This window comes from Phyllostomus hastatus, unplaced genomic scaffold, assembly GCF_019186645.2.
Source record: "Phyllostomus hastatus isolate PE091 unplaced genomic scaffold, TTU_PhHast_1.1 phas_contig_150, whole genome shotgun sequence".
In the NCBI taxonomy this organism is placed as follows: domain Eukaryota; kingdom Metazoa; phylum Chordata; class Mammalia; order Chiroptera; family Phyllostomidae; genus Phyllostomus; species Phyllostomus hastatus.
The window spans coordinates 14990789-15012467 of NW_025333611.1; the positions used below are offsets into that span (position 1 = coordinate 14990789).

Genomic DNA, 21679 nt, shown 5'->3' on the forward strand with positions numbered 1-21679 from the left:
TAACATTTTACAAAATCCCTACGAAGTAGTTTTGCTCATTTTCCCCATTTTATAGAGGAGAAAGCTGAGGCACAGAGAGGTTAACCCACTTGCCCAAACTTACAGAACTAATAAGCGTCAGAGCCAGTGTTTGAATGTATTTTCTCATCGGATCCCCTCGACAGCCGTGCGAGACGTAATTCATTTACTCCGTTCACTTGCAGTCCAGGAAATGGGCACTCGAGTGAAACACTTGTCATGCAAACGCTCTTGTCAGCTTCATCCACTGACAAACGGGGGAGCCAGTAGGATGATAAAACTGGTTTAAAAATTGGACAAAGGGGCCCTGGCAGGTGCAGCTCAGTGGATAGAGCATTGGCCTGTGAACCAAAGGGTCGCCTTCCATTCCCAGTCATGGCACATGCCTGGGTTGTGGACCAGGTTTCTGGTGGGGTGCATGCAAGAGGCAACCACACACTGATGTTTCTCTCCCTCTCTTTCTCCCTCCTTCCCCCTCTCTCTAAAAATAAATAATAAAACTTTTTTTAAAAAAAAATTGGAAAAAGGGAATTTTGAGATAGATTCTTCAGTTAGATCTGCAACTTGTTAATTAATATCCTAGGGGCAAGAAAGCCCTGCATAATCTCAGGAATTATCTCTTTTACTGGATGGAAATCAGTTGCATCTCTCTTCTATCTTATTAGGTTTTTACAAATTACATTCTAGTTTTACAAGGTTTTGCAAGAGCCGCCCTACTTAATTGTAAAGAGCCTTTCCCAAAGAACCGTAAAGAGGCCTCCTGGGGCCCCTGACCCGAACAGTGCCCTTGTATGACATTGAAAGAGACCTGAGCAACTGTTGACTCATTTCCAGGGTTTGAAAGGACAGTTATCTAGAGAGTGGTTGTGGCTGGTACTCAAAACAAAGCTTTCTGAGCTGTAGGCTTTCCCTCTGTCTTGTGGTGGTATCCTTTTTAGGTGTCGGGAGGCTAGAAATGGGGGAAAGAGTTTAAAATGTTAAAACCGATCCAGTGGAAAAAAGTTACCACCTGGAAAAAAGATGAAAATTCCACATGTTCTGAGTCCTTCTCTAGAGAATATGATTCTCAGTGGGTCTGGGGGAGGGCCTGGGATTATGTATTTTTTCACAGCGTTTCCGGCTGTGGTGCAGTTACTGGGCCAAGTCCCATAATGATGGCATTGAGAGTATGAGCTAGACCTGAAAGAGGCTCATGTCATCACCAGCACAGGCAGGCAGGGCGAAGATCCTCCAGGGAAAATAAGATGAACCAGCAAGATGGCACTGCCAAGTATTACCAGCGTCTAAGTGCCCGGATGCCCTTAAAAGAGCGAGATGGACCAAGAGCTGAGGGAAGGAGGTGTCGATAGAAATAGCCCCTGGAGTGAGCGGAGTGATGCTTGCTTCTGCTGAGCCTGTCTGCGCAGATGGGCTTATCGGACAGAAGCAGCAGGAAGAAGGGTTGATCTCAGAGATGTTTTGCAACTTTGCCTTGGGTTGCAGCCTAGAGAAGCGCGTCAGACTTATCTGCCAGCGAAGAGTCCCTAAAGGGATGGTGCTGGGTTGGAAGGCTTCAAGCCTTAGGAAAGGTGGGTCAGGGCTGGTCAGACTGCAGTGTGCCTTGGGGTCTGGTTGCGTGTACACACAGGATCCAGGCTGTCACAGGCGATTTGATTGTCCTTCCCTGGAGAGCAACCTTACGTTTTATGTCTGGTATTCGGGGGCTTATTTCCCCAGGTGGGACTCAGAAGATGCAGGTTTTGCCCAAGGACTTTGGGGTCTAGGCACCCTGGGTTTCGCCCAAGTGGGCATTCCAATGCTGGCTGCTATGACAGTAGCATTGGGATGGGATATGGACACAGCCTGCCTGTGAACTTGAGGGCCTGGAGGGAGGGCAGGAGGGTAGAAGAAACCACTTTTCCATCAAAGCCAGAAAAAGGAGGGGGCGGGATGGGAAATCTTGGATAGTCCTTCTCTCTGCCTGGACACACATCACTCACAAGTCGTTTCCTGAAAATCCTAACACACTCCAGTGGTGAGAGACGGCTTCCTGCCGATCTGCTGAGCCAGCGCCTTGTCAGGGAGGAGATGAGAACAAGATGTGGTCAGGGAAGGGGCGGGTGGGCCGAGCTGGGCTGCCCAGTGGCCTCTGTCGGGAGACAGCGGTGCCTTTGGTCCTGAGAGCAATGCCAGGGCACCACACGGGCATCACTGATGTGCTTAGCTTGGGACAGTGGGGGAGCGCTGGAAAGCAGTGTTTCGTCCATCAGTGAAATTGCACAGATGGTGGTGATGAAACATGACCCTTCCTTTTGTTCAAGAAGGAAGGACCTTCCTGGCCAACATCTGCAATCTCATTTGGGGAAAGAGTTGTCATTTCAAAAAAAAAAAACAAAAACAAAAAAGCACAACAAAAACAATAAACCCAACCAGCCAAACAAACAAAAAAAAACTAGCCCCAAAGTTCTCACATGTCCATCCTCTTTTTCTGCCCCGTGCTTTGCTTATTATTACCTATTGCTCGTCTCTGTACACAGTCACATCGAAGAGCTCCGTCTTCCTTCTGTGACAGCACAGATGTCCTCAAGGCTGCCATCATCACCGCCAACTTGTGGTTTGGACAACTGGGTCCTGGCAGTGCTTTAATTTTATGCTTCCACCTTCTAAGAAAGATGAAACAGAAAACTGCCTGAAAAGTGTGGTCGGGACCAACAGACCTGACGCCGTGCCCTGAGAACTGGGACAGCCACACGTCCGAGTTCCCGGTGTCCTTCGTCACAATACGGGCAAGGATTAGTACCTTCCTCAGAGCCGTGTTGTGAAGGTGAAATAATTTAACACTTAAATACATGTGAACTATTTTGAATGCAACATTTCTGGGCTTCTGAGGCTGCAAATGATCCAGGATGTGGTGGAGGCAGGAAGGTGGTGGGGGCTTTGATATTTCTGAACTTTACCTGCCTTAAGAGTATGTTGAAATCTCGTGGTCTAGGGCAGTAGTTCTGATCGGAATCACTCAGTTATCACAGTAGGTGGTTAGTTAGACACCAACCCCAGAGTTTCTGCCTGCTTCAGTGTATCTGGGGTGCAGCCCTACAGCCTGCATTTTCAACTAGTTCCTGCGTGATGCTGATGCCGATGCTGCTGGTCCTAAAAGGACAGTTATGGAGAAGAAGAGGGAGATTGTTCCTTGCAGATTCAGAAGACAGAGCACAGGCCAGTGGGTGCCAGTTACAGAGAGGTAGTTTTTGGTTCAGTGCAAGAACTTGATTTAACTCTTAGGTAAGGTCAAATATGAGGTGACAGGAGTTCCCTGTCACTGGGTATGTCCAGGGCTGAACAGCCATGTGGCAGGTTCCTCTACAAGGTATAGTTCATTCACTAATTTATTCATCCACTTATTCACCAAATAAACATGTCCTGGCTGCTGGGTAGAGGCTGGAAGCCGGGGAGAAGCCTTGGATAAGGCAGCCATGCCTACTGCTCTTAGGGAACGCATAGTCTAGTGCGTTTGGCTATGATTTCCCGGAGTCCCTTTTAATGCTGAGGCACTAAGAGTCCCATGGTGACGGGGGCCGATCCTCAGAATAAGGACCTGCAGAAAGATGCTTACCTTTCTGAGCATGAGTGGCTGAGGGCTGACGAGAACGTGGACACCTGTGAGGTTCAGTCTGGGTGGCTTTCTCTGGAGCATCTTAATGTCACTGGATGAATGGTATCTCCCCCTGAGACGGAGAAGAGGCGGAGAAGGTATTTATCAGGAGTGCATTTTCTGTGGGGAAATTTATATCCACTGGCACCCGGATGGACCATTAAACTCTGAAGCCCTGCCTAGCTGCCCATTATGTGGTCTGTGAAATCAGACCCAGGAAGCGGGGCTGCAGGAATGAGCTCATTGCTTTTCCACCACTCCCAAGAGATACACTGGAGAGGTCCCGGCTGGGGACATTTAGAGGGAAATAGGTAAATTCCATCCGTTGTGCTGGGTGTTAATCCCTTTTTATGTGTCTTTGTCATTTTACTTTTACAAGAGTCCTATCAGGTAAGGATATTGAAAAAACATTCAGAGGGGCAAAGTAACTCACTCATGGCCATAGAAACGGTCAATGTCAGAGCTGGCATGGAACCTCGTCTCTCGGATTCCAGACTCAAAGCTCCCAACATGCTGTACAACTACTTATTTATACTTATTCCTTTGTGTATCTGTTTCTTCATTCAGTAATTAGTTAAGTCAATCTTTCACTGAGTCAATGTTAAACGCTGATATATACTGGTGAGCAAAGTAGCTTGGCCTCTGTCCTCATGGGGCCCACAGTTTACCTCGGACACATGGGCGACTCCTCCTCCCTTAGGTCCTTGGCTGCTCACATGCTTAGGAGAAAGCGAAATGGCTGGGAGACGGGATCCGGGAAGTCCGCTCCTGACTCAAAGTTTCCATGTAATGAGAGTTTCTCTGCGCAGGCTGGGGTTTGGACTTTGCTTTATTTTTACATTTCCCTGTTGAGTCCCGTTGTTCATGTCCAAGGCTGGCTGTTGAAGGGCTTCACACAGTACAAGGGAGAATTCTCGTGGCATTTGCCTTCTGACTGCTCTCCAGGGGTGGAGGGCATCTGAGAGTCAGGATCCCAGAACTTAGCGCTGGAAGTGACCCTGGAGACTGTCTTCGATGACTCTGTCTTCCTGGGAAATTGTCACCTCGTCTAGAATGGGGGCTGTCTCTGCAGATTCCTTTGGCTTTCTGTGCTGGCCTCGGCCTATATTTTCTTCTGGAAAGCAGTTTCAAATTAGGTTTTCGGTTTTCAAAATGAATGCGTGTTCATTACTTTTAAAAATCAACCAGTTTTCAGAAGTATGCAACTGGCATTGTGAGCCTCTTCTTCAGTCCCCCGAGATTATTACTGTTGACATTGGGCATTTGCATCCGCAGTTGTTTTCGACACATACACTAGGGTGCACTATTATTATTTTTCATTAAAAGGGATTATTAAAATGCATACTTTCCTAAAATTTATTTTTTATCTAACTCAATTTTGGATATTCTTTCCAATCAGTACGTATAGATCCACTTTATTCTTTTTGTGTGTGTGAGACTCCAACTTCTCTTTCATTACAAACCCCTCTGCCCCTGACCTTGACTTTTTGTAGATGCATCTGGCTTTCAGTGTGGCTGAGCTAGTTGAAGCATCCATTTGGCTCTTGAATTTTATTTTACTTTTATATTTTATTTTTGTGGGGTTTTTTTTATAAGAGAAAGTTTACTTAGGGAGCCACAGAGGTAGAGGAAGTGAGCAGTAGAAGAAATGGGCTCAGGAGGCAGGCTACAGCAGGAGAAGAAGGGCCCGTGGAGCTCAGGGGGAGGGAGAGGCGAGGAAAAGGCGCCCCTGGCAGGCAGGAGTGGGGAAAGGTGTGGGCGTGCCCCCTAGAGAGAGCTGGTTTTTTTTTTTAACTTTTAGAGAAGTTCTGGGAACCTTGTTTGGTGTTGCCTCTCCTTTGGCGAGGCGTTCTTAACCTCAGCTTCAAGGGGTCTGTGGCAAAAGCAAAACCAAAGTCCAGTTTTGGCGGGGGGGGAAGGATTTATGGGAAGGGCGAGACACAGAGGTGCTAGGTCTCAAGAAATCTGAACCACTAGGTCTCAGAAAGGACAGGCTGTGGCAACTTCAGGAACCCATGCAGCAGGAGCAAAGGGACCAGGTGAGTTGCTCCCACCTGCTCATCTCTGGTGACATTATTCCATTGGCTTGGCTTGAATCGTGGTTCTCCTTGGCTGGGGCCAGGGACAACACCTTGATTGACAATCTCACCAAAACGTGCAACAGGGGAGAGGTGTTCCCTTCAATAAAGATTGGTGTGCTAATACTACAAGTTGGTAGACGCAGTGGTAGAAAAATCAATCCAGGTACATTTTGAGTATGCGTTTGCCTGTGTGTATTCTCAAGACCCAGAAAAATTTAAAGCCACTGCTTTTGTTCTGCTGACACTATCTGGTTGTCTGAACTGAATCATGGTCCCAACAAATTGAGAAATTCATAGCAGACTCTCTCCTGCTTTTCCTTTTGTTCCCTAGGCCCTGGTGGCCGCCCTCTTTCTTCTGCACAGAGATGCTGGGAGTGGTTATGCCTGCTTCAGTTAGAGTGACTGGCCATAGTCCCCGGGAGGGTGGAGTCTGTCACCTCAGGTGACAAATGTCTATTCTTATTCTTCACAGGCACCTTTTCGCTCCAGCCTACACAGAAACCCAGTATACTCCCAGTGGCACCCCTCAAACCACCACGCTGAAATCCGAGGTAAGTTCAGGTCAGCAAATAGCTATAAATCAGCTGCCCTCCGCCACCTCATCCCTGGGGAGCAAGGAGATGGTGGACCCAGTGGAGATGGCTTCTCCTCCAAGGGGATTGTTTCTGCTGCCTGAAAACCTGCTCTCCTGGAGACAGCAGGAGAAGCCAGGTGAAAATTTGTTGTTTTCTAAGTGTGCCCTCCCCTTTGCTGGCTAAAATGGTCAAACAGAAAGTCTTTCAGGATAATTGCTTCTGATTAAAATTGTCGTAAATCACCTTGAGGCATATATTTTCTTTGCTTTATGTTAAGCACTCACATGAACAGAAGCTGCAGGGAAGGGAGTGGTTGCTGGTAATCCTGTCCTCTTATCCTGTCAGCTGTCTAGTTGTTCCTTTTGCCTATGGATCTGTGCAGTTTTGCACTCTGCCTTTTTAATGTGATTTTAGGTTGTGGAGATTTGCTTATTTTGCCACTATCTCCACATTGGCTTTTTTTTTTTCTCCTCAAAGTAGTTTTTGAGTACGGATGTTTGCACAAAGAATTTGTCATTTAGAAAATGGTCTTTCAGGTGGATACACTTCAGTTGGCTTCACCACACCCCACTGGTGAACATTGAAGGTAGTGAATCGTACACATTTTGTGGTTTGCCAGCTTTTCCCACCAGGGGACCCATTAGAATCATAGGCTCAGACCTTTGGTTCTCAAGCAGGAGTGATTTTGTTTTACATCGTGCATTTACTTAAACTTTTGTCAATGTGCAGGTGACTAACATGAAGCAAAGAAAATATGCTTCACGGTGGTTTATACCAATTTTAATCCAATACAGTTACCCTAAAATATTCTATTTGTATGTTTGACCATCTTAACCAGCAAAGGAGGGACCCTCGGCTACATCCAGAGGCAGATTTGGTCGTCATGACTGAGAGGTGCTGCTGGCGCCTGGAAGGTAGAGTCCAGGGATGCTGCTCACCTGCAGTGCACAGGACAGTCCCCACACAGGGAATTAGCTGGCCCCGAATGACACTGGTGCCCAAGTTGAGACACTCGGCAGTGCAGTGACCCTTCTCAGACCCTGGGCTGATGCAGGCTGATGCGAGCTGAAGGGGAAAGGGGGACGGGCTCTGGAGGAGTCTCTGGGGCAGGACTTAATGGACTGGAGTGGCGGGTGGATGTGGGAGGGGTGGTGTGAAGACAGCAGGACAGGCCCCTGGACCCCAGGGCTCCTCCAACAGAGGCTTCGCGTGGAATCTAAGTCTCCCGCATGGCCCATTCTTTCAAATATCCTTGCCTGAGCATGACCGCCTGGAAGACAAGGACAGCCACTGTCTGTCATTACCAACTCAGATCACTTGATCAAATTACCCTTGAAGGACAGGATACAAGATAGCTACGTGCCCACAGCAGGCAGTTCAGCTGGGTTTTTTCACCTCTGGGCAGGCTGTCCGGCTGTAGTGTGTCCACACACCTTCCTCAGTGCCCCTTGGGTCAAAACCTCCTTCCTTGAGATTGGTTCTCTGCCTCTGGGGAGGTGGAGAGGGGTCAGGCATGCTTCGAAAGCCTCAGCCATGACAACCTCACAAAGCACCCTCCTCTGAGCTTGGCTCCTGCCTTGGTGTACCAGCAGCTCAAGAATGGGTCTCAGTGCCCAAGTTTGCCATGAGCTCATGCTTCCTGCTGTGGAAGCCCCCTTGGGGTGGCCCCCTCAGGCCCAGAAGCGGAGCAGGAATGTGATGACTTCATGACTGTTTATCTCCTTGTTCTTTGTGCTCTCTGACTTAGGCAGAGATGTTGTAAGGGCCCTTCAGAAACAGAGGAGTGAGAGAGACCGTCCTCCCATTTCTAGAATGCTCCTCCTTCCTGGCGGGTTTGCGGACTGAAGTATGGTCTAGGCCATTGTTTTCTCACATCCCTGCTACAGGACAGCAAAGCTGCCACCCAACCCCATGGAGCTCTTAGTTCTTTCTTCTTTGGGAGTTGAGGACCTAAAGGGGGATGGGAATGGAATAAATCATTTAGCTGCACTTGACCCATGTGTTGAGAACCATGCCCTACTACCAAACTTGGCCTGGGGCAGCGGGAGTTCTGGGAACCTTATCAAATACACTGGAAGGCGCTGTAGGCTGTAGCCCTAATCTGGGTCAGATCACTGGGGGAATGAATGGGTCTGTGAATGTGTCCCAGTAGAAAGAGTTACAGAGTTTGGGGTCTGAAGCCAGGGTTTTAGACTTGGCTTCAGCTATTTGACCTTAAACAACCCTTTTGACTACACTAGTATTGAATTTCTTCTTCTGAAAATTGGATATGCGGCGATCTGATTCTCAGGGCTATGGCAGAGTAAGATGAATCACTGATTTTATGGGAATTTATAAACATCTCTTGCAATGCCACATTTTACAGATGAGGAAATTGAGAGAAGAAAAAAAGGAACATGCTTAAGTTCAGATAACCAGCAAATGGCAAGGTTTAAAAACTAAAACTCAAATCTTTATTGGTGGAAGAAGAGAATAGTTTTGACAAATTAATTTGTATGTACTTTGCTGGGTCTCCTTTCCTGGGAGAGGCTGAGCATGGGGTCTGATAGGCTGCTGGGGTTTGAAGCTCTACTGGGTAAAACCTCTCCAACCTTGAATTCTGGCCAAGATGGAGGCATAGGTAGAAACCCTTTGCTTCCTCACACAACCAAAAAGAGGATAAGAACCAATCTAAAATCAATAAACAACCAGAAGTGTCAGAAAATCAAATTGCATAGAACTCCAACAACCAAGGAATTAAAGAAACAGTCAACCAGACCAACCATACTGGTAAGAACTCCAGGCAAGGCTGCAGCGTGTGGGGCCAGCTGAGAGAAACTGCATGGAGGTGGTGGACCGTTGTCAGGGAGCAGCTGAGAGAAACCCCGTGGGGGCGGTGGACCATGCCAGGTGGGGGTCAGGGCAGCTGAGAGAAACCGCATGGAGGCGGTGGACTGCACAGGTGGGGCTGGCTGAACGAAAATCGACTCAGAGGTGGCTGTGGACTACGGCGGGGGTGGGAGAATCTCCCAGTCTCACATGAGAGTTCATTGGAAAGTGCGCTAGAGATGAGCAGGCAACCACACTGTTCCCTCTCTGGCCCCTCCCCCACAGGCAGAGCTTGCCCTGTTTGTCACAAGGAGGGTTGCCCTGCGAGGGTGAATACCTAAGGCCCTGCCCCCTTGCAACTTATCAGGGGCCCTGAACAAGGAAATATGGCCCAAATGAAGGAACAGAGCAAAAGTCCAGAAAGAGAGCTAAGTGATGAGGAGATTGCCAACCTATTGATGGAGAGTTCAAAGTCCTGGTAATCAAAATGCTCACAAAACTGATTGAGCTGGGTCACAAAATGAAAGAGCAAATGAAAGATACCCAAAGTGAAATAAAGCAAAATATTCAGGGAACCAACAGTGACAGAAAGGAAACCAGGACTCAAAGCAATGATTTGGAACAAAAGGAAGAAATAATCATCCAAATGGAACAGAAGGAAGAAACAAGAATGCAAAAAAAAAAGAAGAGAAGCTTGGGAACCTCTGGGATAACCTTAAACATTCCAATATCTGAATTATAGGGGAGCCGGAAGGAGAAGAACAAAAGCAAGACATTGAAAACTTATTTGAACAAATAATAAAGGAGAACTTCTCCAATCTAACCAAGGAAATAGACTTCCAGGAAGCCCAGGAAGCCCAGAGAGTCCCAAAGAAGTTGGACCCAAAGAAGAACTCACCAAGGCACATCATCATTAAGTTACCCAAGATTAAAGATAAGGAGAGAATCTTGAAAGCAGCAAGAGCAAAGGAGATAGTTACCTACAAAGGAGTGCCTGTAAGACTATCAGCTGATTTCTCAAAAGAAACCTTGCAGGTAAGAAGGGGCTGGAAATAAGTATTTGAAGCCGTGAAAGGCAAGGATCTACATCCAAGATTACTCTATCCAGCAAAGCTATCATTTAGAATAGAAGGTCAGATTAAGTGCTTCTCAGATAAGGCCAGGTTAAAGGAGTTCATAGCACCAAGCCCTTATTATATGAAATGTTAAAGGGACTTATCTAAGAAATTGAAGATAAACAACTACGAACAGTACAATGACAACAAACTCATAACTGTCAACAAATGAACCTAAAAAAGAAAGAAAGAAAAACAATGAAAACAAAAACTAAGTAAACAACTAGGACAGGAATAGAATCAGAGAAATGGACATCACATGGAGGGTTTTCAGTGGGGAGTGGGAGGGGAGGAATAGGGGGGAAAAGATACAGGGAATAAGAAGCATAATTGGTAGGCATAAAATAGACAGGGAGAGGTCAAAAATGGTATAGGAAACGGGTATAGAAAATGGTATAGGAGAAATCAAAGCACTTGTAAGTACAACCCATGGACATGAACTTGTGGGGAGTGCAGGGCAGAGGGAGATCAAGGGGGTAAAATTGGGAAAGCTGTAATAGCATAAGCAATAAAATATACTTTAAAAAAATAAATAAAAGACACTGGCTTGGCGGGGGGACTTCTCCAACCTTGAGTTTTCCCCCTTTTAAAAATGGGAATAATAATACATACCTCATAAGGCTTTGGTCAGAATTTTATTTTAAATCAGTATACATTGTTTATGCAGTAGTAAAAGCTGGATGAATGTTAGCTCTTATTGTTACTAACAGCGAGTGTCAGGTATTATTATCCATGTGAGGATGTGTGTGAAAACCCTTTGGAAATTTAAGGCATGTTACAGAAGTCCATTGTGATGCTGTTTCAGAGACACCCAGGCAGTGGGCACTGTTAGCATCAGGTCAAAGACGGGAAGATGTACAAGGGCCCTTTACACCCATCCCAGGCTCTGATTTCTCTTTATCTGTAGAGATACCAGGATTTGCGAAGCTGACCCATATTTCTGAACTTCTTGACTCTCTGTCATTCCGATATCTATGAGCCCCATACACCCCATACAGGCCCAGCCCCCTTTTCTGCCCAGGAATGATCCTGGGTTGTAGAGTTCCAAGGCCTTGTTGCTGAATTCTAAAGATCAGGTTTAGAACCTGAAGGCTTGATAACGTGCCTCCAGGTCCCAGAGCCTAGGGTAGATGGAGAAGTCATGCCATAGGCTGGCCTTTGAAACAGATGGGATTCTGGCTGGAAGGAGGGTCGTGCCCACCTCCCATCTTTCATATGTGCTGCAGGATTGCCCCTGGCACGGTGGCTTTTTTTTTTGTGCCCCGATAAAGGTGGGCATGTTTCAAGGCCAGGAAAGTTTGATGCAAAAAGAGGGGCCGGTGCCTGTCTCTCCTCCTGACTGCCTGAACATGAGTGGGTGGAGGAGCCACCAGGGAGGTGCCACCGTGGAGGCAACAGGTTACCAGCAGGTGACAGGGCACCAGACTGAGATTGACCTTGAGCCGAGTGTCAGCCTGGCCTGTATGCTGTGATCTGGCTGCAGCTAAGGCCAAAGGGTCAGCCCTTTGGTGCGCTTCCTGCTCCCTCAAGGCCACATTCTGCATTTGACAAAGGATCTCTAATGTCTATGGCTGGCTGCTCCAGGCCAGGTACACTGCACTAGCTCCTTGAGGTACAGTGTTCTTACAATCTTCCTGAGGGAGAAACTGAAGATGCTGGAAATCAGAGAGAGGTTGTACAACTGTTTCCACAGCTGGTAGGTATGGAGCTTGTGTTTAAACCTAGCCTGGGCATGCCAAAATGCCTACATTTAATTAGGCTATACTTGGGCCTAGAGCCGGGCAGGAGATGAAACCAGAGAAGATAAATGAATGGGTTAACCGTGTCCTAGGTCCCTTTGCTGCCTGCCAGGGACCAAGGGACATCCACAAGCAAGTACGGTCCTGCTGATGGATCACTTGGACTGTTCCATAGGCAAATGCCAGAGATTTCTGTCTGGCCCTGCTCGTGCGCAGGGTGTTGGGGTGGGCTCAGGAGAGAAACTTCCCTGTCTGCAGCTACACAGTTCACATCCTTCTTAACTCCTGCTCGGAACCTGGCTCTGCCCTGGGGGGTTTACCTTCTCTCTGTTCTGACCCCCTTCTCTCTCTTAACCATTGGGGAAGGAGCTTGTAGGGATGTGTCTTTTGTTCTGACCCCTCGCTGTGCCCTGGCTGGTCCTGGTTCGAGCCCATTTGTCAGGTTTCACACGTTAGCGCTCAGCAGTGTCCTTGTTTGCCTCCTAAGTGCTCTGGTTACCCTACTTATAAACCACTCTGCTGGCATCTCCAACCTTGGTTTCAAGCCACTCTTCATAGTTTGTAATTATATCTTTGTATAGTTTTTAAATTAAGATTGGTTTGCACCAGACCCTGAGTCCCATGAAGGCTGGAGCTGTGTCTGTTTGTTCATTGTGGTGTCTCTGGGGCCTAGCCCAGGGCCTGGCACACGGTGGTGCTCCACATCTGTTTGTAGTCATGGAGGAATCCAGCCGGGCTGGGGAGACCAGATGGCCCTGAGACACAGCGAAGGGAGAGCAGCATCAGACCTCTGTGCGTCCATGAATGTGTCTACAGGTGCCAAATTCATTCTGATCCAGGCATGTAGGGATTCAAGGCAGGTACAGAGGAGCTGGGGTCTATTCATTTCCTAGGCCTGCTGTAACAAAGTACTATGAACTTGGAGGTTTAACACAATGGAAATGTATTCTCTCACAGTTCTGGAGGCTAGAGTTCAAAATCAAGGTGCCGGCAGGGCCAAGTTCCCTCTGTAGTCTAGGGAAGAATTCTTCCTTGCCTCTTTTGAGCATCTGATGGCTTCTGGCCACCCTTGGTACTCCGTGGTTCCCCTTTGCTTGCAGCTTCAGCACGCTAATCTCTGCCTCGGTTGTCACCTGGCTTTCTCTGTGTGCGTGCGCGTGTCTGTCTGTGCCCTGCCCTCTTCTTAAAAGGACACCAGTCCAGTATGACTTCGTCTTAACTTAATTATATCTGCAAAGATCCTGTCCCAAATAAGATCACATTCTGAGGTTCTGGGTAGACAGGAATTTTGCGGGGGGGCACTATTCAACCCTACAGGGGGTCACAAAGGTGACTCTGGTGGGGAGGCGGGCTCTTCAGAAGCCAGTGTTCTCTCTGGCCAACATCCTGTCGTGGCAAGAGCTCTGAACCCGCTCTGAAATCCCGGGTCTCCAGCTACAGAAGGGACCTTCGGCAAACCTCTTCGCTCCCCGGAGCCTCAGCTCCTTCATCGGTTCCACGAGGGTGATGTACCTGCCTGTCCCGCCTCCCAGGGCTATTATGAGAATCAGAGAAAACAGAGGTTTAGAAGGCTCTTAGCAGGTTCTGAGGTTAGGCTAGGTGTACAGTCACGCATGACCTTCACGAGACATTACCACGGCTGTGCTTCCCGGTGTTCTTTGGCCTGACCACCCCTTTCTCCTTACTTAGGATCACTGCTTTTACCACGGGACGGTGAGGAACGCAGATCAGTCCAGTGTCACGCTCAGCACCTGCCGGGGAATGAGGTAAGAGGCCCTGACAGTGCTGGGGGACACCCGGCTCTCCCCCCAGGAATGGGAATGGAATTTTCAGGACGAAAATTCCAAGGCAGGGCCGGCCTTGGGCAGGGACCTCGAGAAGCTGTCCATGGAGAGTGTATGCAAGCCAGCTCAGAGACAGGCCGAGCCCAGCAGCAACTTGAGGAACTTGATGTTTTCGTGTTACCCAAGTGTGGTGAGGCCAACAGAGTAGGAGACGGCCGCCATCGAAGGGACAGTTTGTTGTACTCAGTCAGGGTCCCAAGAGCAGGGGGCCTGTGGGGGTGGGGCACCCCGGAAGCCCAGGGGTCCATCTGGAGGCAGAGGGAGGAGAGATGTGGCAAGTCTTTATTGTGGTGACTGCAGGAAAGAACGGGTGAGGCTTAGGGATGGTTAGTTTAAATAATTTCAGTGGCATCCGAGGCTCAAGGGCTGCCGCTCGTCGTCGGGTACCTGGGCCTGGGGTGAACAGGGCAGGGAGCTAGTGGGCCAGAGCGTGAAAGCCGCATTTGAAAGGCATGCTCACTGGTGAGTTGTTTCCTGGCTGCAGGAGTTGGAGTAGATGATCAAGCACCGGAATATACAAAGTCCAAGATGGAGTCACACACTTGAAACTGATGAGTGTGAGCATTGACTCCCACTTCTCCTTTGCTCTTTTCTGGATGAAGTACTTGTAGGTGGTGAACAAGGAAATGGGCAGCTAGTGAAAAGAGAGAAAGGAGAAGCAAGGATAATTTTCAAGACGGAAAGTTTACTGAAAAGTTGCAACTAGGCTGCACGTTGGAAAGAGTTAGAAAGAGAGTGACTTCGTTCTCTGAGCCAGACTACCTGGTTTTGAGCCAATGGCAGTTTACCAGCTGGGTGACCTTGGGCCGAGATGCTCTCCTTAGTGGAAGGTAGATGAGAGGAATATTCCTCGTGTGCTGAGGATGGGATGTGTTCATAGAGATCTGATGTGTACAACTGGCTGTCACGCAGGAGCACTCAGTTGCCTCCTGGGTCCTTGCTTCCTAGGTGTGGCCTGCAAGGGGTGGCAGCACTTGGGAGTTTGTTCAAAATGCAGTGACTCTGGTGCCGCCTAGACCTCCAGGATTGTAATCTGCATTTGCCAAGTTCCCCAGGGGATCGCTGTGCGCTTACAGTGTGTCCCTGAGAGTGCACATTCCTTGACAGTGTAAAGTCTGTATCAGGTATCTGTTTCTCTCCTCCAGCCTACCTACTGTCAGCTTTGCAGACAGTGGGATTTTATAGATGCGTATTGAACTAATAAATGTCACTTATTTAGACTTTCCCCACAATTCCCTCCTTTTAGAAAAGAGATGATCTGAAAGTCCTGTATTTTAACTGCCTGAAATAATTACCTGGGGTTTAATGACCTGGGTTTTAGTGTGATACCTATACTCAATGTGTTGGTGAACTGTCTCCACCAAAACAGAAAGAAAGAGAGAGAGAGAGAGACAGAGAGAAGAAAGAAAGAAAGAAAGAAAGAAAGAAAGAAAGAAAGAAAGAAAGAAAGAAAGAAAGAAAGAGAAAGAAAGAGAGAGAGAGAGAAAGGAAAAGGCCTGATTTATAGCATCTGCCAATAGGCTGGTAAAAATACTCCTACCGTGACCAATGTGAAGCTGTCAACACGATGTGACTGACGGCAGAATTGGGGAGGAGAGCACGCGACTGCCTCTCGTGAGCCAGTGGGTGTTTCCACCGTGTACCCTTCTTCTCTGTCAACTGATTCCTTCAATAATTGTTTCTGTCATTCAGCATATTTATATTGGGCACCTGCTCTGTGCCCATCCCCTACACAGGTAAGAGGAAAGACAGGCATTGGAGTACTTTTCTGAGCCCTCAGTTTCCTCTTCTGTAAAATGGGCATCCATGACCGGCATGTTAGAGAATGAGATGTGTTATGTGAACTCTGCAGCACTCTACAGGCAGACAAGATTGTTATCATCTACGCCATCTTATAACAGTGAAATCATGCTCACATTTACCCAGGCTTACATGCAAATGCAAGGCTGCAGTCACAGTTACTCAGGCTCACGTGCAAATGCAAGGCTGCGGTCACAGGTACCCAGGCTCACAGGCAAAATGCAAGGCTGCAGATCCCACGTGTTTGTTTATAAATTGGGCCCTGTCTCCTCTGTAAGGCTTCACAGTGAGTGGGCCAGAGGGAATTAGGCAGGAAACAAGCTTTGGATGGGAGGCCACATCAGTGGCCTCCAATCCCCCACTCAAATGACTTGGTTGAGCCAAGCCAACTGGCCTCCCGGTGGTGTTTACAAGCCCAGCCGCAGCCACCTGCAGTCTGCAAGTAAACAACCGTCTTTCCCAAGAAGGAGGAAAGGGAACATGCAGGTGTGACTTGCATCTCCGCCTCTTCCTCTGTCCCCTTGGTCTGGAGTGGTGGGAACTTGGCTTGGCCTCTTGTGAGTCATTCCCAAGGCCTTGCTGACAGGGGGAAACTGGGTGAGCTGTCTGTGTTTCTGTTTTGCACGCTTCCCTCTGGTGAGGTCCGCCCGCCTTGCTTTCCCAGCCATCTCACGACACACCTTAAGAAACCAAGGGTGTCTGCGGGCTCCACTGATTTAAGAGCTGGAGACTCCTGCCAGATGGCTCCGTTCGGACTCTGGAGAAGGAGCAGCTGTGGCAGCTGCTCAGGTCTCCCCCCACTAGGCTCATAAAACGATGCTGCAATGGAAAATCTTTTTAGCAATTGTGCTTCTCCTGGAAGCATGCTCTCTGTGACTGGAGAAAATAGATAGGACTTATACCAAGTGGAATCTTCAGGCTGATGATACAAATACGGAGGAATTCGGCTGAGTTTCTAGTTGCCAGGCACCCTCTTCTCTCCAAACCAGTTCTGTAAGCTACTCTGAGGAAAGAATACATAATCATAGAAAAAAATGGAAATAGGACAAGAGTATAAATGAAAGATAGGCCTTTTGCCCCGAATTTACAGAATTTCCCCTCTCCAGAGGCGGCCATTGTTACCAGTGTCTTGTGCGTCCCGTTAGAAATATTCCTTGCAAAAAAGAGTATAAATGCACATAGGTAATGCGGTGCTTTGTCATCGTATTTGGAACACGGACCCCTTGGAGAACTGAGTGGCAGCTGCAGATACTTGTAAACTGTATCAGTGGAAACATGTGGCACATCATTGCGTTAGTGATGTCGGGTGCGCGTATCCCCCAAGTCAGCCTGCGATGCAGGACTCACCCTCTGAGTGCCCACAGGACCTCTCAAACCAACACGAAGTAGCAGTGTAAGGAGCGGTGGTTATGTGCTAAGAGTCTAGACTGCACTGGGCTGAGGTGTTCTTGGCCGACCCTGTGGGACTGGGGGGGCGGGGAGAGGGGGGCGGACACACTGGGTGCGTGTGTGTCCCTAGCTCCCTGTCTGTCAGCAGGAGAGGGACGGATTGCAGTAAAAATGTTTTTTTAAATCTGGTTTGTCAGTTTCTTTTTAATGATACTGCTTATTAAAATTATCATTGCATCACTAACTAGTGTTAAACACAAGTGCAGAACTGTAGAAGTCAAAGTTCTTTATCCTGTCCCATCCTTTCAACTGATCCCGTTCCCTGTCTCTGTTCACTGTTGGGGATGTACGTAATTGAATTATACAATTGTGTGTATACATGATTTTTTTTTAATCCAAATGCAATTACCCCATATATACCATTTCATTTAACGTACCTCCTGGCTAGGTGATCTCTGAGCTGTTCTCTTCCAGTCCATTTTCTCCTTATCTTTGTCTTGGCAGGGCTGGTGCCTCCCACAGCCCTTACTCAGCTCTGTGGATGGTGCCCTGGGCCGGAGGCTGCTGAGTGCTGGGAGGGAGCAGGGAGAGGGAGGGGTTGTGTCAGGGCCCCACAGTGAGTAATGAACCTGGTTGGCAAACCTGGGCTCTGCCCCCGGCCCTAACAACAGTAACTCACAGGTGACCAGGGCAAGTTCCTTCTCCTCTGGGCTTTTGCTTCCTCTCATCTGAAAAAGGAGAGTAGACCAGACCACTAAAATGACCTCTCAGCGTTAGGACTTCTGCACTGCACAGGGAGTGGGCAGAATCGCAGGGAGGCGGCTGCCTGGGACCGAAGGAGGTGGCCTGTAGATGGGCAGCCAGTGCAGACCTGCCTGCCCCTTTGCCACAGCATGGCAAGGCCCTTCCGCTTCGAGTACCTGGCCTTCCGTATGCAGAAAGGAGGGTAGGCGCTACCTCTGTGTCAGGCACAGAGTAAGCCCATGTGGGAGGGTACCACTAAGTTGTGACAGGTGTAGACCCTGGAGCTGGACAGTCCCTGGTTCAGGGCCGGATGGCTTGCTTCAGTCCTCCAGCATCAGTTTCCCTCCCTGGTAAAACGGGGACAACAGTGACACCACTGGGTGACGGGCGCCACCTCCTTGAGAGCAGGGACTTTTCTCCCCATCACGCTGCATCCCCTGTGCTGAGAACAGTCCTAGCACATAGTAGGTTCTCAATGCCTATGTGTTGAATGACTGTCAAATAAGATGCTTTGTACCCTCCCTGATGTATGATGCATGCTCTTCTTTTTCATGTTACTTTGATCATTAGTAAACATTGTTTATTACTTCTGTCGATTATCATAGTGAGCCCGTGAGAAGGGCAGCATTGTTGAGTGACTTCCCCCAGAGCTAGCAGACAGCGGAGCCAGAGTGTGCCTGCTCCCCCCACCCCCCAGGCCCTGCTCTGCACTGCAGGGGGAGCCCATCACCTGTCTGCCTCCTTTCCTCCCTTCTCTGCCGCCTGGGAAGGTCACTGTAGCTCCTTCTCATTTGGATGCAAATAGGGGTCAAGGGGGTAGGAAGGAAGGGTAACAGGACGATTACCTCCTAGGGCTGCTCTGGATTTGGGGAGGTAGGGTGTGTCCCTCTGAGTTTAGCTGTGAATGGACAAATTCCCAGGAAGCAGTCTTGCCTAGTTCCTCGAAGGATATACGAGGACCGGTCCTACATTCACTCAGGGGTTAAACCTGAATCTCCCGCTGCCTGCCTGGCCTGCCTTGCCAGGGCTCCTCTGCACAATTTCATCTGTATCAAGCTCTTAACGATGAGCAATAGGATGGAGAGTGGAATGGAGAAGAGCTTGTGAGGTCCTGGCCACCCAGCCTCCTGGGCCCCCTTCCCGTGTCCCTGGTGAACTTCTGCCAGTACTTACATTTAACAAATTAGATCAACTGAGGCTGCTGGAAGGATAAACAACCGGTGAGTGTTCACAGGAGGGCGGCTAGCAGGACTTGGGGCTGGTGACCGGGGAGGGCCCCAGGAATTAGATTGTCAGAAATCCCTCCACCGGCAAGGCTGGGGTTCACTGTAAATGCATGCAGATCTCTGCCTCCCCCCCAGGCAGTCTGGGAGGATTGCAACTGAGACATGGGGTGAGTTGCCAGGGGCCGCAGTGGGGGGACGAGGGGCAGGCCATGGAGTCCTACTGCTGGGAGGACTTCCAGTGTCCTTCTGAGCCTGTGTTTGTCAGCTTGTCACCTGCCCATTCCCTGCAACAGAATTGCTAGGGGCTGTGTGAAGAGGGGGCCCCTGCTACGCAGCCTAGATTCCAGGCCACAGTTCCTGAGTGTGGCTGGGCATGGAATTACTGTGGAGCTCGCTAGGAGTGCTGATGCCCAGGCCTATGGAGTCTGCATCTCCTGCATCTGTCTGTCTGATGCACTCTGTACAAACATTCTGTTATATAGCTCTGGGCACTCTGATCCTAGAGATCCCTGACTGTAGGGTTAGACCTCACTGATGGAGACGGATGGCATAGAGGTTAAGGGCATGGCGTCCAGAGTCTACCAGACCTTAAGTCTTTGGCCCCAGAGACTCACGAGAGCTTGTAACTTAATCTCTCTGTGGCTCAGTTCCCTCATCTATAGAATGGGGCCTGTGACGGTGCTTGATTGCGTTGACATGGGAATGAAATGTCTTACTTCCCATACGCCAGTAGGGTGATGGCCTGCTATGCCTCAGAGGAGGGTTGCTGGTGCCCGTCATTTGTAGCCATCTGTGAACTGGGGACATCTTTCTAACCCACTCTTCAGGGCTATTGTGACAGAGGCCTGTGAGGTCATGGTTAAGGTCATGGGACCTGGAACCAGACTGCTTAGGTCCTTGTGACCTGTGTGAATTGGGGTCTGTTAATTAACCTCGCTGAGCCTTAGTTTTCTCGTTTGTACAACAGGGATAATATTCGTAAGGATCATGGAAGCCGGTGTGAAGCACCAGTGCCTGGTCCATAGCAGAGGCTCAGCCATTTATGACCACCATGATTACTCTTATTCAGCCTGCACTGAAATTTGGCATGGCCTCTGTCCAAGTGGCCTAGAGGTTTTTTAAGTGATGCCCAGTCAGCTACACTGGAACTTTCCCCAATCCCTTTGTGGAACTTTCCATTCACTGGCTGTTATCTCCACAGCCACAACCTGGTACACGTCAAAACATTAGCTGGTTTGTGGTCCAGCCCTCTGTGTTTGCTAAGTTCATAGCCAACGGGGGAAACTGAGGTGACGGGAAGGGCTTTGGTTTGGAAACAGGATGCCCGCAGCAGCTCTGCCCTCTGCCCTTTCCTGTCTGGATTCGGGAGCGGATGTGACCCTTGCTCTTCTCCACACTTCCACTCCCAGCTGTCCAGGGAGCACCTTGGGTGTCCCGCCAATGCGCTGCGCCAGGATCGCTCTGGATTGCTGTGTCAGCCTGGGCGAGGCAGCCGGGAAGCTGTTAGGTGCACCGGCGTCGGCACCGGAATGAGGTCAGCCCAGGATGGACTCCAGAAAGGGCTGCTGCCGATCAAAGCCTGGCATAGTCTCTCCTGGGAGCAGCACTGGCTCTTCCCAAAGGGCACGCCCTGGGCGGGGGTCCTAAGGAGCAAGGGGCAGGGCTGGAAACTGAAAGAGCTGAGGAGAGAGGGCCTTTCAATTTGGAGTGGCGAAGACCCTCGTGGAGATAATGTAACCGGAGTTTTCTGAATGGAGGAGAGCCTGGGGTTTTGGAGCACGTGAAAGGCTGCTGGGCGCCCCTGGGGGCTCATTGCTGGGCCTCTTCCTCCCTCGGAGCCCTGGGTACCTCCCCTCACATTCATCTCACTGCATCAAGGATGGCCAATACCTGCCGCCGGGACGTCTACTCGTGCGTCCGTTGATTATTTGCAGCAGTGATTGATAATAAGCTGTAGCTTTCTTTCTCGCTGCAGCCAGATAAAGCTCTCAGACGCCTCACTGATGCAGCCCTTCAGGAAGCTGCATCCAGTCCGTCAGGGTTGGGGGTGATAAAACCCTTTAGCTGTCTCTGTTATATACTATAGCGATTTAAGCCCTTGTTCAGACTCCAGCCTCCGTGTGGGCAGGTATTTTGTCTTCTTCACTGTTCCTTCCTCAGCATCTAGCTTGATGTGTGGCCCAGAGCAGGAGCTCAGGAAATGTTTGTGGAATGAATGTCCGTCCTCCAGTCGGCTGTGAGTCACTTGGGCACAGGGTTTATGTCCCGATCACTTCTGGTACAGAGTGAGGGCTCAGTGAGGGAAAGAGTATAATGGATGTTCAACGCCAGTGTCTATGACCAAGAGAAAGAGTAGCCACACGTGCTTGGTCGTGGGCGTCACGTTACTGCAGAGCTACCTTGCTGGGGATGTTGGGGCCAGTGAGAATGCCATCGGTGATGCCTCTTGCTCTGGTTTCCAAGGACAGTGACACTTGTCAATCTATTAGTCATCCCGAGAGTCCTCATGAGTTACTAAGTTACCGTTTGCAATTTACGCATGGGGAGACAGAGGTTCAGACTGATTTAGGAGGTCTGTTGAATATCATTTGGCAATTTCATGTCTCCTCACCCCTAGACCAGTGTCCTTCCTCTGGTCCCCATACCATCTTTTTCTGTGTCTATAAAGTTTCTACTGGTGATTTGTCATACGCCGTGTTTGGGTTTTGG

General features: G+C 49.2%; 1 protein-coding gene across 2 annotated transcripts in view; it reads left to right on the plus strand.

The window, feature by feature from the left end:
- The window catches only part of ADAM19 (ADAM metallopeptidase domain 19), a 75464-nt gene that overhangs the window by 25696 nt on the left and 28089 nt on the right, over positions 1–21679 (plus strand). For both annotated transcript variants that reach the window (XM_045823866.1, XM_045823856.1), the window contains 2 exons: positions 6203–6281; positions 13657–13733. In XM_045823866.1, coding sequence (XP_045679822.1) covers positions 6203–6281; positions 13657–13733 — 156 coding nt within the window. The remainder of the gene's footprint in view (positions 1–6202; positions 6282–13656; positions 13734–21679) is intronic.